We start from the raw sequence: 19,666 nt of genomic DNA on the forward strand, positions 1-19,666 counted from the left end.
TGTTAGCTATGATTAAGTTAACTCAGGAGAAGCTGAATGCCTTAGAAACAAATGAAATAAGAAAAAAAAACTCAGAAGAGATTTTGTTATCATAAGATCTTTAAGCATCTTGTAGATATCATCAGTCAGGTTTTTTACTTCGTTTAAAATTTTTTAACTTTAATTTTTACTTTAGTTTAATTTTTAATTTTACTTTATTTTAAATTTTAATTTTTCAAGATTCACTGAATTTATTTGTGATAGTCCTTCCTCTACTAATTAAGGCTATATTCCCTTCATGCTTTACTAGAAGAGTTCATGAATTGTTATAGTTGAGAAAATTCATCACCTGGTGGCTAACCTTCTGGTGATGAGTCTTTCCAAGTCTAGCTGGCTTGATTTTTAGATGACAGATGTACATTCTATCACTGGACCCAATCTTGATGCCTTGCCAAATTGGTAAGATCTGCCAGAATTCATGTGCCGCTGCCATGGTCCTTGAAAAACTAGGATTACCTCCATGCCCCAAGGAAGCATCAAAGCTGGGACTGAAGAAAGCAGCAGCAGTTGGGCAGGAGATAGAGGATTTGGGTCAAAGTCTTGCCTCTGTAATTTACCATTTTTGTGACTTTGGGAAAGCCACTTAACCTCTCTGCGACTCAGTTTTTTCATCTGTAAAATTAAAGAGTTTGGCTAAATGGTCTGTGAAGTCCCTTCCAGTTCTAATCTGTGATCTTATGATTTCTGTTGTGCAGAATGGGATAAATGATGCCCAAGAGGAATAAAACATACATTTGACCCTGGATTTTTGAAGGAAGGGCTAGTGGGAATCCTGATATTTAATAGGGCAGGAGAAGCCTGGAGGGAATACTGTCCCCTCTCCTCTTCCTTTGATTCTATTTCTTAATTAATGAAGTAGAGCTTTCTCTAACACAGAGAGAAATTTTGCACTTAATAATTTGTACTGGATGGAAAATGGAAGCATTGTTGTTATTTACTGGGGCTTACCAAGGATTATGTAATCCAACTAAATCATTAATTTGTTTGGGAAATTGCTAAGAACCTTCCAATTACCAACTCCAAAGTATTTAAAAACAAAGAGAACCCCCAGAAAACCCACAAAGACTTTCATGAGTGAATTAATTTCTAATTAATTACTAGAAATTACTATCAATTATTAAATATTATTTCAAATGACTTGAAGAATCTTTTCTTATGAATAATTTCAATGACTAATTGCCTGTATTGAAAGAATTTGTCCCTCCCCTTGAGTGAAGGCAAATGGTTCATACTGTGGGATCCACTGGGCTTATACTCAAGAGCCCCAAGTTGGGAAAGACCAAATTCTTTGACAACTAATTCATCATGATTCCCTAGGGTATGACTCCCTTCCCAGGCTCACACAATCCAATCTCAGGCATAAGCTGGAGCACCTCATCTGATTTGTGCTTTCAATGAAGTGATCAGATTTCTTTGGCAGTTGATAAAGGGGAATAAGCTAGAGGGAGGAAACCCAGATGAGACTGAGCTGGCAAGAGGAGGTACAATTTTACTCACAGTTGGTCTTAATGACAACACAGAGCCTCTTATTAAAGGGATCAGTAATATGGGCCTGCAGCTGTCAGGAAGCCATAACAGGCAAGTGCAGAACCAGGGACCTTGCAGGAAGAAATGTTGAAAAGGAAGGTAGTTAGTAGAGAAAGAAATCTACTTCAGATGACTTTTTTTTGGCTGCTCATTTCTGCTTCTGCTTCCATTCTACATATATCCTTTGGAGATCATATATTTCTAGAATTTGCTCTTTTCCTTCTTTCCAAGATCTCTTTGTCCTGGAAACTAGAAACCTAAGGCTTGAATGGAAAGTGTGCTGCTTTTCCCATGTAGCTTGCTACAATCTCATTTTCAATTTCAACTGTAGTTCAATGGCCATACCCCAGGGTACTTGCTAGACAAAATTGTGGTCTGGGTAAGATTTTTTATAGTGTCCCCAGACTCTGTGTTTTCTACTTTCCATAGTGCCAATTCAATTAAATAAATGATTAAATAGCTAATTCATGCAAGGTGCCACGATAGGTATTAGGAAAAATGAAGGTAGATAGGACATTGACCCAACTCTCAAAGGGCTTATAACTGAATAATGCTAGGCCTGATGTCATGTCCTCATATTCTTCTCCTTTCTTCTTCTGCAAACCTGTAATTAGTTTCTTTATTCTTATAAACAAATAAATGACTGCTAAAGACATAAAGCTTCTCTCTAAAGGGAATGTGTATCATAACAGTGGTCAAAGTTTTGGAGGATAATAATAATAGCTAACATTTATATAATACTTTATTTTTTTATAACTCATTTTGTCCTCTCAACAACACTCAAAGTTAGGTGCTATTATTATTCCCATTTTTCATATAAGGCAGTTTTTAAGGGACTTATACAGGGTCACCCAGATGGCATCTTGAGACCCCATCTGAACTCAAATCTTCCCGACTCCAAAGCCAGCACTCTATCTGCTGGTTCTACCCACCTATATAAGAGTGGAGTTTCAGGGAATAGTCAGTAGGAGAGGAAGGATTTGGGGGGGGGCCTGTGATTCTCACTAAGAAAGTAGAGGCAAGTACAAGTTCTGTCCAGTGATCCTGGAGGCAATTCCTACTTCATCTGTGGGTAAGGATGGATAGATTGAGAGTACTTTAATGATGGACTTGGATGAATTTAAGATAGAGATTTTCCGTAGTTGGTCTTTAAAAAGGCATTTGCATTTAAACCAACGGGGGATTTTCTACATCTGCAAATCACACCTCAGACCCAAAATTGGTGAATCTCTTTGGCTTCTCACTAACTATGAAAACATTATACACCAGAAATTCAGCACAATGGCCATATGAATATATTCTGTGTGATCCGAATGGCAGCATTCCCTCGAGCGGTCTAACTTGGAGGTCCCTCCTGCCTGATGTTCTTGGAGGGCAACATCCCAAGCTAGAGGACACCCTTTCTCCTCCCTCCCGCCAGGTTGTTCCTCATGGCTCACTTTGGAGCCCTGAACTCCTCTCATAGCCCATTCTCGTCCTGGTGTCATACACCTGCTGGGCCACTAGGCTATTCTGAGATTTGTGTTTCTGACTGATCGCTTACAGATGAAGCACGCCTCGGCGGGAGGTAAACATTTTATTTCTATCTTGACTTCTTTCGATGATAAAGAGAGGCAATTTGCCAGCTTGTGCTGAAGAGGGCCAAATCTGTCTTTTGTCCTATAGGTAATTACCAATACCTGATCTTCAAAGACAGGGTCTGGTTGTGTCTCCATGTGGATGGGGCTGGCTTAATGTTGTGCTTTGCACTTTCATTACTTCTGTCAACAACAGCTGGAGATGAAGAGCCATTTATTACAACTTCGACTCTGGGGAGAAAAAAACACACAACACAAACCAGAAAAAGAGAGACAGGATTTGTTAGTGTACCGATGACATCTCTAATAGTTTTGTTTTTGCTCTAGCATGAATGTAAACTCCAGAAAAGCAAAATTGCAGTGATTACCTAGAGGGGTGGAAGCCTATGGATCTTTTACGATGTACCCTTCTCTCTCCCTTGCCCCTACTCTCTCTGGCTTTCTCTCAAGCACCAATCCAGCTTTACCTTGCTAGTAAAGCTGCCTTATCCAATGGTGGGCAGGATGTTGTCCACAGAGAGGTGCCCCTCACCCACTTAGCAGTCGCTTATGGAGCTAGGTGCTTTTGTGGTTCAAATTCAAGGAAGAAAAATACATAAGCTAGATATTTTAATTTTTAATAAAGTATAGTGTCATATATCTAGAATTGGAAGAAACCTTAGAGGTCATTGAATCCAACCCCTCATTTTACAGAGGAGAAAACTGTGGCAAAATCTTATATTTGAATCCAGTTCTTCTCCAAGTCTAACATTCTTTCTTACCAACCATGCTGATTCCCCTTTAGATAGGGTGGTTTAAATAAAAAATAAAACCAAAAACAAATGACAATCAAAATGTATGCCAAAGCTTCACTTGCTTTGGAATGATAGCCAAAGGTAATAGATTTCAGGCCTTGGAGCAACAGTGGGTCAATTGTTTCCACAAGGTGATACATGGTTATGTGTACATTAAGTGCTTCTTTTTTTCCCTTTCTTCCAGAAACATCAGGTATTACTGTTCTCTCTTAACTTCATAGGCTTGTGATCTATGCCAGTGGGTTTCTGAGAAACTAGGTTATAGTTATATTTATATAAAGGATATAATATTCAACCTAGATACTGCCAGATATACACAGAGAGCATCTGGGTCACAGGAGGAGAGAACTGTTCCTTTATCTGGGGTGAGAAGGATAGACAGAATTTTAAACAGATTTGAGAAGCCAAATTCTTGTCCTTTCAAAAGTCCAAATCAAAGAATGCTTTGCTCTGAGGCTTCAAGCCAAGTTCAAAAATGTGAAATTCTTTCCTTTCTTTCTTTCTTTCTTTTTTTTTAAACAAGGTTTAAACTCTGTTCTTTTCCTTGACTTTCTACAGATGAGCTGAGTAGAAATTCACTTTTGTGTTTTTATTGTTATCAGCTTTTACTTCTTCTCTCCTCAATGGCCTCAGCTTCTTGTCTTGACTTCATAATCATGTAGCTCTTCTAAAGGTGATATGGAGAGGGGGGCTTAGAATGTGGAACTCCCCTTTTGGAAGCTTCCTGGGAGGGCTTACAGGAGTACCCTACATGTGCTATTGATGGAAGCATCCATGAGAACTGGGCAGGACCCCATTACTTGGCAGTAGGCCCAGGTTACCAGCATTAGTATGAGACCATAGGTCTAATGCCCATATTTCACAGCAGCTTACATCAAGAGGCATAAAAGATGGCAGCATTTCAATATTTTATCATGATAAGCCAGCCTTCCAGAGAGAACGGTATCAGAATTCAAGTGAATAGTCCAAATGCCTTTATGCCTTAGAAAATGCCTCACATGAACAGAGGATTTTTTTGAGTTATCTAACCAGGAAGGATACCTATGCTCCTCTTTAATGAGGAAACAATAGAAATGGACATTTTTTTTGGCTACTATTTGGCTACTTTTGGCTACTATTTGGTTTGATGGGTAGATAAATTTGGGTAGTGCTACTTAGAAATGGGTACTGTGGCATGTAAGAGATCTTAAGGCACCGGTTCTTAATTAACACAGGGTACATAGAATATACCCCCCCCACCAGGGTAGATAGATTTTTAGGGGATCTGTGATCCTGAATGGGGAAAATTATGTCTTTATTTCAATATAATTGTATTTCCTACATGTTTTATTTTATATATTAAAAAATATCATTCTGCAAATGGGTCTGTTGGCTTCTCTCTTCTCTACACTGCCAAAGAGAACTATGATACAAAAAAGTCAAGAACCCTGATGAAGGGGATCTTCTTTAGAATGGAAGTATTTCTGTGGTTGTTTCCTTGCAGCAGGACATTTATTAGAACCCAAGTCTGTGGCTCCAAATTTGTTTGCTATGTTACCATGGGACAATGACCTTGCTGTAAGAGAGAAGTAATAAGAATCTTTTAAAAAGTCAGCCTATGGCAACCTTTGTTAAATGGCTATTAAAATTCCACCTATATTTGGTTTGCTGGTGATTGAATGCTACTGGATTTCTATGTAACCAACTGAGATTCTCCAGGACAGGTGGGATTTTCTTCACTTTGGGGGAAATGAAATTATGGAGAGAGGAATTTTGGCCCCAAGATGTTTCATTTGGTACCTAATTTGTTTCTATCCCCACCTCATCTTTCTTAAATATGAAGTAAATCTATCCATTGGCAAAGACAAGCTCAGTTGTCAATATCAATGAATGGGTAACTATAAAATTTGCTATGGTCTCTTGGGGGCGGGGGAATGTAGAGGAGCAACATGGCATGTGAATGGCTAGTCTTCAGGATATCTTGGATTCAAGTCCTGCCTCCTACACATACCAGCTGTCTGACTACACAAAAATCACTTAAAGGTTTTAGTGACTCAGACAACTCTCTAAGAATAGAAGTCACAGATAAGTACAAATATATATTAAAAGAAGGAGTTTTCACACGGACACTTCCTCATATCAGTGAAATTATAACTCTGGACAAAATTCAGGCTTGAGGAACTTCCCAAAAAATTTAAATTCCCTATAGAACAACTCAACATCTATATAATGTCAGCATTAAACTGTTGAACTGCTTTCATTCAATCACTCAATTATCATTTATTAAATACCACTGTGAGATATGCACTGTTTTGGATGCTGGGGATGTAAAGGCAAAAATTAATAAGTAAAGCAATTCTCGATCTCAGGGAATTTTTGGTTGTTAATAATTTTAGGAAATTACACAAGAAGTTTATTATAGGAATTAATCATGTAGATACATTAGGTCTTGTGTATATACAAGAAAGTTTAGAAACCTGATTTGTTAGAATCATTAGGAAGGTAAAGGCCATTTTGTGATCATTATTTGGATAATCTCAATTCTATGAAACAAACTTTTCAAATTTCTGAGCTTATCCAATAACCTTAGACACAAAAAGCTTTAGGAAGAGCTCTTTTCTCTCTTTCCCTATATCTGCTTTGGTCAAGGTCATTGAAACAAAATAACTTTTCTTGGAACTTTGGATATGACAAAAACAAATCAGAAACAATGACAACTTTAAGGTTGTAAAATGGGGATTTTTTTTTTTTTAAAGGAAAGTATCAATAAATCTTAGGTGGCTCTAAGAGATGTTGCAGGAGAAAATTCTTTGCCAGAAATCTCCCACATTTCTCAGGATTAGACCACATGCAGCTCATAACATAGTCAAATATTCTACTATGATAAAGTGAGAAAAAGCCCTTTTGAAATATTGAATACATATTAAACAGTCAATGTTCCTTCAGACTAATTACTTTCTGTATACCCAAACAATTTAAATAGTTTTCAGCTAATATCTTGAATTCTTTGCTTGAATGCCTCACCAGAGTGAATGTTTCCCCCCAATAAATTGTTGATTTTTTGATGGAGCTTATTTTGTGACTTTTACTAGAATCTTGCAGAATTGAAGTTTCATAGTGAATATGCAAATTTAAGTTTTATCCATGATATCCAAAGCTGTCTAATATGATTCTGATTTTTATCTCAATGTAACTGCTGTCTCCCCATATTTCCCATCTTTGGAATATGCAGACCTTGGGTCATTTGTAAGTGTTCTTACATTGACAGTTCTCCCCTCCCCCAATCCCCCAAAAAGTGATTAGGGAAATGGAAAGCAGAAATGAAACAAAACAGATCTGTTCACTAAGTAAGAAGGGCACCAGCCAGCAAAGAAGAGAAGCAGATTAATAGCTGCCTTACAGCAAAAACAAATGAACACAAAATCTAATTTACAAACCTATTAGATTTGCTATGTAAGCTGTTCACAGCTGATCTGATTGTACCTCTGCCTCCAGAATTCCTGCAAGACAAAGGAAATGCATTATTTATAAACCCAGTTCCTCTTTGCAAAGCTTTGTTCAATAGTCAAGAGATCCCCCAGTCTGGAGAGCTGTTCACGGAGGAAGCAGCTCTCATTCTTGCCATTTGCCAAAAGGGTCCATCTTTGGGAGTCATTTTTCATGATGGTAAGTCAGAATGAGTTAAGAGTAAGATATATCCTTTTTGTTCCTTCGGAAGGGTCCTATTATCAGGAAACTTGACTTAGTCTCAACCTTAAGGTGTGGAGTAAGCACACCTGTGATTAGCCATACCTCATTAACACCACCAGACAACACTGTTATTGTGTGCCCTCTCTGCACTTTGTACTTAATTTCCTTCTATATTAATTTAGACCTATTTATATGTTGCTCCATTACTCTCTTTAAGCCATTTTAAAGTGTATCTGATCATTCTATAAATTCCAAACACCACTTCTTCCTTTTTCTTTTGTATTCTCCATAACAGTACCTAGTATCAAGGGAGATAATGGATCTGAAAGCACCTTAAAATGCGTGAAATGTCAAACATAAGGTCTTATTGTTATTTGTGGAAGCAGCAAAATTCATGAGTTGTAATGATAAAATAACTCATTGCTTAGTGACCTGACTTCTTTTGATAAACTATTCCATACTTAGCCTTGGGTGGTCCTCTGACAGCTGATATAGTCTACAACCATTATTGGACTTCTGTGAAGATTTTCCAACTTGATAAAACCTTGTGCTCCACTGGCACAGCCTTGGAGTATTCTCCATGCCACATGAAGCAGGAGAGCAGGACTTTTGTGGAGGTAAGAGTAATGCAATAAATAGTATTGGGGTCAAGGGTGGGTTTTTTATTTGTGGTCAAGACTTATGATTTCATCAATATAGGGAATTCTCATTAGGATATAGACTGATACTTAGACAATTTATAAGCTTAGGGATCTGCTTGGGGCATAGATAGGTTAATTACTTGCCCTTGGTCATGTTACTAAAAAAAAATATTTGAGATAGGACTGGTCTTCCTGGTTCCAACACCAGGTCTCTACCATCCTGCCTTTGGGCTTTTATTTAATAGTCAATAAATGAAAATTAATTGACAATTAAAAACCAAAATTACTATCTCCTTATATGCTAAGTCTATAAGTAAATGACCACAAAGAGAGCAATCAGTAGATGATATGTTGGATACTTTCAGAGGCCCCAAAGTGCCATGGAAAAAAGGGCTAATTTTGGAGTCAGAGAATTGGGCCTTAGAGCAGTGAGAGGACTTGTTTAGACTTTAGTTTCTTCATTTAGATTTAGAAACTGAGGGCTTTGGACTAAATAAGTCCCTCTTATGGTCTTTTCCAGGTCTTAATTTATGATAACCTCACTCAATATCTCCATCTCTTTCTCTGGACTTTTCTCTGTCAGCTGCCTTGATACTCTGAAGAAATCTCTACTCTGAAACATTTTTTTTCTAAATTGACATGTTCCTTCCAGACACCACTATTTTAGGTGGAGTTTTAGGTCTGTTTCACCTAACATGCCTAAAACCTCTCTCTGGATTCATTCTTCTCATCTACTGTCTTGCACACATTGTACTGTCTTCCCCCATTGGAAGGTTAAGCTCCTTGAGGGTAAGTATTGTTTGCTTTTATTATTAAACACTTACTACTATGCTCATAGGTGTGGGGGATACAATATCTCCCTCTCCTTTTCCCTCCTTCCCTCCCTCCTGTCTTTCTCTCTCTCTCTCTCTCTCTCTCTCCCCTCCTCTCCTTCTTGCCCCCCCATCTCCTTCTCCCTCTCCCCCAATATCATTCATTTTGTAATTTCATTTATTCAGAACTTTGGAAACACCAAATAAAATGAGCATTTTCATAGTCCTAGTAGAAGAGGAAACAAAGATTGTATATGAAACTATAGATCTCTATTACATACAGCTTGTTTTTCTTTATACAGTCGTATACATTTAGGATGTAATCTTCAAAGTTGTCCTGTTTATCATGATTCTTTCTGGTCTTTTTCTGTGAATTAAAGAAAATTTGCTTCTATGACCCTCCTTCCTTTCTTTCTTTTTTCTTCATTTTATAAATTTGTTCTTGAAAAGTTGGCTATAAATTAGATTTTGCAAATGAAATGACATTTTTATTCATTATCTCTGTAACATTACTTATCATAAGATTGTCAGTTTCAGGCCAAAAGTTTCCTCTAGTCCTATCCTTTCTTTTTATAGATGAGGAAATTGAGGTTCAGAAATATTAAGTAATTTGCCTAAACTAAAAAGTATTAGTGACAGGATCTGAATTCAGGTCTTCCAGGTTCAAAGTTCAACACACTATGCCATAATGCTTCGGTGATAAAAGTATTCCTTCCAATGGTATAGACTGCAACTCATCCATGATTATCTATCCTGTGTAGTTCTTCTCCACACTTTTTTTATCACGACTCTACCCAAGATTGGATTGACTTACATAATTTCAGAAATATTTTAGCTTTCTATCTAATCTTAGTTGGCAATGACACCTAACACAGAGAATCACTGAAAGTGAGATTGGGAAGGATTTCAGAAATTTAACAACTTGAAGGATAAATTCATTTGGAGGGTGAATCCCGATGATGAGAACTTAATATTAAGCTTATACTTGAAATCCTCCAGTGTTATGGAATTTACTAACTTATGAAGCAATCTAACTCTCTTTAGGCCATTTTTATTTTTGATTCTTTTTCTTTCATTTAGCAAGAAAATAACTCCCTTTTATTCATTGGTACTCTTTGAAGCTAAGGAAAATAAGAGCCATTCCTTATTCACATAACTATCCTTCAAATATTTGATGATGACTATCATATTTCTCCTGTTCTCCTCTTCCCTAGGTTAAACATTCCCATTTCCTTCAACTAATTCTCCTATTGACATGTATTGTAGTCCAAAAAAACCTCTATTTTTTCAGGTCTTGCTTTTTTCACTATAGGCTGTCATTTCTATAGCTACCTACATCTTTTTCTTTCTTCTTAAATTTTTTTTTTGTCCTGCATTCTGCCAGGAATGTCCAATATTTAAAATTTATATTTGCCATGGAATCTGGTTCATTAATGCTCCCCCACCTGTAACATCAAAGGTAAAAGATCAATCAGACAAAGCTGAGCAAGGCCCTTTTCCTTCTTCTTTAAACATCTTTCCCTCTTCTAATGAGATGAACTTCCTATTGTCTGGAATAACCCAGGTGCATTAAGTTAGGAAGACTGGTAAGAACCATAAATTGGTTGGTAGATGCTATGTATGTATGATCATCTGTTCCCCTCCTCTTACCTAAGACCCAAGTGCTTACATCAAGTAAATCAGAGATGGATCTTTCCCCCTTGGAGATGCAGTTGTATGCTCTTATCTTTGGTAATTGTAACTCTGAGAGAATCCTTCCTCTATCCCACAAACCTCCTTCCTCCAAAAGTGTCATAAGAGAAGAACCTTCCCTTATTCAAAGTAAAATGTGTCCATACAAAGGCCTTTAGTACCTTTGGGTGAATCCCTGTGTTGAACTTTTGGAAGGACATGTGCAAGAAATACTCTGGATGGGTAGACAAGGATGGATTGTGATTTACATGGCTGGAGGGAACTCCCAAATCTAGAATATCACAAAACCATTCATCAATATGAATATTTAAAGAAATGAAAGGCTTGTAAAATTCAAATACAATTTTGAAATCCACAATTCACTTTATTTTAGTGAGAGCTATAATAAAGAGAAATACTTTTTTAAAAAAAGTCTTGGCAGCAGAGGACTAAACAGAAATGCAGTCAATTAATTTCATTAACTGTTCTTTTACCCTCTTCCTTGACTTGCCATCTTTGAACATTGATAACTAGCAATCTTTAATCATGGTTAACTATGAATTTGAGGTTTTCATCAATTGAGTCACATTTTATTTATAAATGGTTATTTATAGCATATTTTAGGATAATTTTTAGTATTCATTACACTTGTGATAAAACATTATTTCTTTTGAAGATATTCTGTAATTTTTGTTTTTTACTTTCAACCTTAATATCTCCATTTTCTCAATTAGTCACAGCTAACTTTTCATCCTAGGTCAGTTTCTACCTACCATTCAGTCAGTGCATGCACAGGCACTCTAAACTTATTTTAATAATGTTTTAAATAAAGTGTAAATGAGAGAGTAAATCTTCTGCAAAATCATTTTATGATTATGGGGTGTATTCTATGTAATCGAAAGCCAAGCATAAAAGATTTGAGAGTTATTTGATGTTTAAAGTTCTCTGAACTACTATCTGCTTCATTAAGGTGGATAATCAAGAGCTGAGTGTGTATTTTTCAGAGTATAAGCCCATATAGATGAATCCAAGGGATTCGTCTCTATGGAGTTTTTTTTTTTTTTTTTTTTTTTTAATTAGCAGTATCCCAGTTCTACCATGTAACTGGCTTGGTTTAATACATTTTCTCAAATTTAAGAAAAAAATCAAACCATAGACTTCAGTTTTCTCATCTAAGGAGATTGGATTGGATGTGCAAGGTCCTGTGTAACGCTCACATTCTTGTATCATGAATAGTGATATACAAACAAAAAATAAGAATAGTATAAAGTATGAGGTATGTATAAGAAAGGTATAAAACAAAGTACTCAGAAATACAAAGAAAAAAATTCATTACTGACAAAAGAACTCAAAGTGGACTTCTTTGAGGAGGGATTGATTCATTGATTCATTTGTTTGTTTATTTGTTTTGCTGAGACAATTGGGGTTAAGTGACTTGCCCAGGGTCACACAGCTAGGAAGTGTTATGTGTCTGAAGCCAGATTAGAACTCAGGTACTCCTGATTTCAGGGCTGGTGCTCTACCCACTGTGCCACTTAGGTGCCCCTGAGGAGGAATTTTGTGAAGAATGCATAGGAGTTCAATTGTAGGAGATAGAGAAGAGGAAAAAGCATAGAAACCAGGCATAGAAACACAACAAGGGAAGAAGCAAAGATAGCCAATTAAGGGATTGAGTGCAAAGGATGGCCAGTAATCCTCTATGGCCATGGGAGCACAGAATACATGAAGGGAAGTAGAATCAGTACTTACTTAATACTCAGTATTCCTACTTTTACTTCCTTTCCTTTACTTGCTAATTTTAATCTTATTAGTCAGTCCAATTTTCCACAGTCCTTTGTTCTTGAATCTGTTGCTCTCTTACTCTATTGATGTTCATCTCTTGTCAAACCTTGGGCTGAGAAGCTATGATTCAGGTGCAAGTTTATGAAGATTACTAAATGTTAGGTGAAAGAGACTAGAGTAGGCAAAAGTAAACAACTGAAGAGAATCAAGTAATGGTGTGATTAGATCCATAGGAAAGAGAAGTCTGGTAGGAGCAGGAAGTGAAAACTTAAGGGAGAAAGGAGTGGGGGGAGAAGGGCCTGGTAGGAGGCTAATGTAATGTCCCAGGAAGATGAGAATGAGGGTCTATCCTATGACTGTGGCAGGTGCTATTTTGTGGGTAGAGTTGACAAAATTTAAGATTGGATTTGAGAGACCAAGAAGGCAGAATCAAAAATAATATCTAGGTTTCAAGAACCAGTGAAGGAAATTAGAAGAAGAAAAGGTTCTGAAGGACAGATAATATCCAGTGTGGGATCCTCCAAATCTTTAAATGGTTCCTTGTGGTCAAATGAAAATAAAATTCACACAGTCTGAATTCACCCTATCTTTTCAGTCAGAATACATACTGCCCACTCTTTGCTCCATGATCCAAAGAATCTGAACCACTTACCTACTTCCCCTCCTCTCTACTTTCCTTCATGTTCTCTATGCCAGGAAGTGCCTTCCCTCTATTCATTTCAATTCATTTTAGTTTAGTTCAAGTCAATAAACTTTTATTAAGTATCTACTGTTTTGTAGAATACTGCTGGGTACTGAAGGTAAGTACAAAGTCCTTGCCTTTAGGGAGCTTATAGTATAGTATAGTAGAAGTCCCATACTTCTTTTAAAGTCTACATTAAATGTAATCTTCTCCATGAATCCTTTCCTAATGGCCCCCAGTTTATTAAGATTTTTTTCTTCTCAATTTTCTTATGAAATATTTTGTGCTACTCTCAGACACTTACGTTATTTTGCATTAGAGTTATTGCTGTATGGACCACATTCCATTATGTCACTGCAAGTTCCATGAGGGTAGGAACTATCTTATCTAAACTTTATATTTGACTTCAGCCCCATGCCACTAACTCCTCCTCTCCCCACTTTTAAACAATGTGACAAACTGCATGTAAACTGCTACATAATTACTAGAAAATTTTCTGCAATTTATATCCCAATCATTGCTGAATTTTCATCCTTTTTACTCTGGTGACCTCTGGTCAACCCTCAAAGGAGACAAAAATCAATAAGTGAAAGCTATTTTCTACCTTTCAAAGGCACTGGATGTTGCATGTAAAGCTATTCCATTTCAAGATAGTCCCATTCCAGATACAGAAAACAAAAAGTCAAAATTCCTAGTTAGTGTCTAAAAATATGCATATTCAGGTGGTTAAGTTTAAGATGTTTGGGAATTAAACTCCTTTCTAATGATTTTAGAAATGAAGAGCTGGTCCTCCTCCTTGCAAGGTTAACTCATTTATTTGTATCCTTAATTCCATCCTTAACTATTTGCTCCAGAACTTTGCTTTATTGATCATTATCATCTCATAAAATCAGTATAGGTCAGCTCTGTGCTTAAATAAACCTTCATTCTGCCTTGTCACGCTTCAAGTTATCTTCCTGTACCTCTCTCTCCTCCCTGTTTCCAAACTTTTAGAAAGTTATTTACACTGGTCTTACTGCTACTTGTAAAACTGCTCCACTTTTACTAGCATATAGATGAAATCTATCCCAATTTCAGCTTTTTTTCCTCAGCTCATTTCTATTCTTTTCTACTTTACTTCCCCCTCCCCCTTCTTGTCTATCTCATATTCCACTCCAACCCTGTCTACCTCTTCCATTGTGCCCTGAGGAATTGCCATTCCACAGTGAACAGATTTCCTTTCATCCTAGGCCTCCTCCTCTCACATTCCTCACATTAGTTTTTATTCTGCCATACAAACTGTTTGTGTGACCCTAGACAATTAACCTTTCACTAGCCTAAGCAAATCATTAAGATGATAAATGATTTAAAAAAAAAGTGCTAACCAGCATTGGTAGAGGAAACTCCCTTTCTCCAAATTTCCCTATATCCATGAAACCAAAGATTCTGTTCCTATCTTGTGTAAAAGGCTGCTGCTGCTGAAATAACTTTCATTGGCTCCCTATCTTTCACTTTAAAAATTCTAGGTCTAGCATTCAAGACACTCCATGATCTAGATCCAAACCATATTTCCAGTCTTGTCGCATACTATTCCCCTTCATGTACTCTCTCTCTCTAGTCACTTAACCCATATATATATATATATATATGGGTTATATATATATGTGTATATATATATGACACATGTCATATATACATATGCTTATACATACATATATGTATATGCATGTATAATATTATATATTGTGTATGTATAATATATATATGTATGTATAATATGTATAATATATGTACATATATTATACATATAACATATGTATAATATATATATATATATATATATATATATATATATATACAGAGAGAGAGAGAGAGAGAGAGAGAGAGTCTAACAGACAGGTACATATATATGTACCTGTCTGTTAGACTATAAGATACTTGAGCGTGGAACTGAGTCTTTTTCTGTAACACCAGGGACAGTGCCTTTCCTACTGTAGGTTATTAATAATTTTATTGTTGGGTTGAATTTAATTGTTGGAAGACTGATGTCAGAAAAAGCCCAGTTTCTGGGGCTACTCTTATGCTTATGAAGAGGGAGTTCAATCTCTCAAGAAGGTGAGGAAGAATTCTTCTACTCTGTATACATGGATACATCTGACAGTAGTAGAACCTGAGTTTAAGGAGGAAATTTACAGATCAACTTAAGCAGCTTCTGAGACACTCTGTGGCATCAACTTGAGTAAACTAACCCAGAGAGACCCCATTATTTTGGATTAGGCTCAGTCATTCTTTTCTCATTGTCAAATCCAAAAGACTTGGTGATGTGATGTGAGCTTTGGGAGGTAGTTTTTACAGCCTGATGCTGAACACAGCATTTCTGAACCAAATTTGCTGAACAGGCCTATGTGCTCTGGGGATCACCCTGAGTTATAGCAAGTCCTGGAAGAATGCCATTAAAAGCTAACTTGGCTGATCTGATCTCTAGGGAGAAATAGCCTGGAGACTGAACATCTGAATGGGTGTTCCTTACTTCACTGAATGAGACTGTCAAGGGACTGTCTAACTTTGGCTCTCAGTTACCAACTCACTCTAGCTCTTGGCTGAGCTCTAATTAGGAATTCTTGAGCCTGGGGCAAATCCACTTAAGCAGGTTGAGTTGAAGTGAGAGAGAGTGTTCCAACATCTGTGGTTTTTGAGGACACTTATCCTAGGTATAGTTAGCAACGACCTAGAAAGTCCTGACTGAGTCTTTTAAGCATTTAGAGAGGAGGGTGCTAAGATGATGGGACCCAGAGGTGGCTGGGCAAGGGGGTTATTGCATTGTAGTTCTGTGGGGGACCATAAAGTGAGTTGTGGAGGGAAATGATCTTTTTCTGATTTTTGTCAATAATCTCCACCCTTTATTTCCCCTTTTCAGTGCTCTGAGGAAATGGTTCCCTTAAGCTAGTTATGTCTCTAGCTCTTGGGAAATTTTTCTTCATCTCTAGGGAAATCAGTGTTAATGCAAAAATTCTCTGACATCTTTGGGGCTTCAAGGTAGTCTTTCCATGGAAAACACAAGCATTTAGAAAAGATACAAATAATCATTTTTCTTCATGTCCACAACTAGTAGCACCCTGTCCCAAAATTATCTCATATTTATTTTGAGTATATATTCTATATATACTTATATATGTACAAATTTTCTCTGTCCTCAAAATATAAACTCTTTGATTGTAGGGATTGTTTTGATTCTGTGTTTTTATTTCCCAGTGCTTGTTAAGAAGTAGATATTTAATGAACATTTATCAATTAATTGGTTATCTCCAGATCAAGGACGCAGACAGGGCTACAGATGTTGGAGATAAGGTACCTTCATTTTGTATCACAAAAGTTCACCCTGGACAGATATACCTTCTAAAGACTTCAACAGGCAATATATGCAGACTCCACAAAACCTAAATGTAGAAAACTAGTATATTTTTTTCTTTATCTTTCATATCCTGGACTTGAAAAGATTCTGTGTTAAACCTGGCTTTTTCTCTGTTTCATTCATTTCTTAATAGGACCCATTACAGAAGCAGTGCCCTCTTATAGAGGGATGTAAGGCGCTGCAACCCTGTTAGATCTACAGCTGTTGCTCTAATGGGTCCCATCAGAGTTAACAAGAGAAAAAAAGGGAAAGGCTGAATAATCTATTAAGGTCTGCTACATTCTTATTATAAAGTTCCTGGAGGGCACCAGAATTGGGGAAGACTTTGAAGTAACTTTGCTTCCAAATTTTTGATGTCTTACCCTTCTAATCCTAGGCTGAACCTTAGGAGAGGCAAAAGGCAGTGACTTTGTGGTGATTATAATTATGGATCAAAAAACATTTGTCTGAAATGTTAAGCCACAGGATGGGACTTCTCTCTCTCTCTCTTTCTCTCTCTCTCTCTCTCTCTCTCTCTCTCTCTCTCTCTCTCTATATATATATATATATATATGTATATATATATATATATATATATATACATATATATATATATATATATATATATATATATATATAAAACACATACAAACATATATCTGGGGCCAGGCAACTAGAAGCCTATGTTCTCACCTCTGTTTTCTCTTTGGCTGAATAATCTAGAACACAACCTTCACAACTGCCTCTTTTTTTGTTTTCCTTTCCTCATATTTATTTATTTATTTTTGAAGGCAAAAGCTTCCAGTTGGAAGATTTATATCTAATATAATTTAATTTTTTTCTTATATTTTTAAGTTCTGAAGTATCTCTCTCCTCTCCCCACTCCACACTAGGGAAGGACATCATTTCACACATACACACACATATAATCATACCACTCATACTTCTATTTATCAGTTCTTTCTCTGAAGGTGGATAGTTTCTAAATTTCATTTTGAAAATACTTCTTTAATGTAGGAAATAATTAAATTCAGCAAACATATAAAGGCAAAACCAAAATGAAAGTCAGTACCCTTATTTACATCCTTTTGGAATCTGATCTCCTTTGGGGAGAGCAGAAAAGGCCTTCTGTAGGAGGTATCACTTGAGCTATGCTTGAAGAAAAGGTAGGGACTCATTGAGGAAGAGGTGAGGATTCTAAATATGATCCGGAATTAGGACCACCTGTGCAAAGGCATGGAGGTGGTAGTTACATTGTGGAGGATGGAGAATAAGCAGGAATGTGCTGGAGTTAGTCCATGCTAGTTTCCAAGAACTAACTGTTACAATTTCACTGTATCTACTCTTTGGAAACTGGTGAACCCTACAATTCTTGGTTTATTGTTTTGTTGATTGTCTAGACTAACAGAAAGTGATGGAGAAAGTATGAACAACTAGGTTAAACTTAAAAAGTGTATCGAACATACTTTTTTTCTTTGAGAGCTGGTTTATTAAACATTTACTAGCATCCCTTCCCCAGAGAACAGACAAGTTTGACTGAATTGGAGGATATGTAAAAGGGAGTTACATAAAATAAGACTCTTTATTTTAGAGGATACAGAAAAATTCTCAAGATTTTTAAAAATAGGTTAATGACATGATCAGAGCTTTATTTTAGAAATATCAGTTAGGTAGATGTTAAAGAGGATGGATTAGAAAAGAGACAGAGTGGAAAGAGAGAGATTAACTAGGTGATTATTGCTACAATTGGTAAGCAACAAATCTCATGTTTGGATTCCTTTGAGCATCAGAGATAGGAAGAATAGGTTCCTTTTTGGTCTTGAGTCTGGAGGGATATTTCCTTCTCATCCTGATGAGAGATTTCTGGGAACTTTTTGGGAGTGAATTTTTTCTTAAAGAGGTGATTAGAATGATAACAGCCCTAGTATATATGAATGGACGATAGTTTATTGGCGGAGGACATTTAAAGCAGAGGTTTTCTCTATTGAATCATATATTGTTTATGTCAATAAGCATTAAATGTAGGGGGATGTTATATATTCTGTGCATCTTACAGCCAATTGTGTGATGATGAAGTTTTGGTCTATTGTAGAATTTCACTTGTGAATGCTTGCCTCTTTCTAATATCTTTATCAAAGATGTTCATGATATGTAAGGGGGTTATTTTCAAAAAATTTTTATAAGTTAAAAAGTAGACATATAGGTCAGTAATAATTGATTTTTTCATTTGTCTTATTTAAGTAACAGTCAGTTTAGAGATTTTTCTATACTTTTATTTTTTTCCCCTCCTTCCTTGAGAATTGATTTCTAACCTACCCTCCCTCAAAAGTGTGACTACTAACACAGATTTCTTCCATGTGAACTTGGTCAATTCCAACTTCTTCCCCCCCCCCCCCCCCCCCCTTTTGGTGTCATTTCTATTTTCTCCATAAGCATATCCAGAACTATGATTTTAGACTCCAAATGTATTGGCTCCACTATCATTGATGGAGGAAAAGGTTTATTATGAAAATATTGACAGATCTTTTCCATTTCTTGTCTGTTTGTTGTGCTCCTTTCAATTTCATACTTGAATGATCTCAGGGTAATCTGCCTTAATTGGATGTATTGCCAAGGCTGTAAAATTGTTTTTCCTATCCCTGCTTCTTATTGTTTTATGAGGCAACACTGCTCATAATGTTTCACCACCCTCCTCCATAAGATTTAGCAAATAAGTTTATGTTCTAAACTTTTATTGTCTTAGGCTGTAATATCTTTCTACTTAGAAAGATGATCAAGTGTTTTCTAGCAAAGGTGATTTCTAGGCTCTTTTAACCTCTTTGCAGTAACTTATATAAATCAGTTACACTTACTTAAGAAAGTATGAGAGTCTGATAATCCATGTCTATGTTTGTTCTTCTATCGCTTTCCCATTTTCAATATCACTAAGTTGTTTAAATAAAGGTTCCTACTGCCACAATTAGACAACATAGTCTCTCATTTTTATTTAATTCTTCTGATGTTATTGATAGTGATCATTATGTTAATGAGTGAACAGTCTGATTCTACAGAGTCTTCTGATTCAGAAATTAATTATTCCTATTATTATCCTATAATGTCTTA

General features: G+C 36.4%; 1 protein-coding gene and 1 long non-coding RNA gene across 3 annotated transcripts in view; one reads left to right on the forward strand and one right to left on the reverse strand.

Moving 5' to 3' along the window:
• LOC116421859 overlaps nt 1-19,666 on the forward strand; it is an 86,014-nt gene that overhangs the window by 36,152 nt on the left and 30,196 nt on the right. The gene's annotated exons all lie outside the window — the stretch shown is intronic.
• ST8SIA2 (ST8 alpha-N-acetyl-neuraminide alpha-2,8-sialyltransferase 2) overlaps nt 1-19,666 on the reverse strand; it is an 86,118-nt gene that overhangs the window by 32,762 nt on the left and 33,690 nt on the right. The window contains exons 2-3 of the mRNA XM_031955543.1: nt 7,354-7,416; nt 3,246-3,374 (exon numbers count right to left, since the gene is read on the reverse strand). Of these exons, the coding sequence (XP_031811403.1) occupies nt 3,246-3,374; nt 7,354-7,416 (192 nt within the window). The remainder of the gene's footprint in view (nt 1-3,245; nt 3,375-7,353; nt 7,417-19,666) is intronic.

The sequence above is a fragment of the Sarcophilus harrisii genome, chromosome 2 (assembly GCF_902635505.1).
Source record: "Sarcophilus harrisii chromosome 2, mSarHar1.11, whole genome shotgun sequence".
Classification (NCBI taxonomy): Eukaryota; Metazoa; Chordata; class Mammalia; order Dasyuromorphia; family Dasyuridae; genus Sarcophilus; species Sarcophilus harrisii.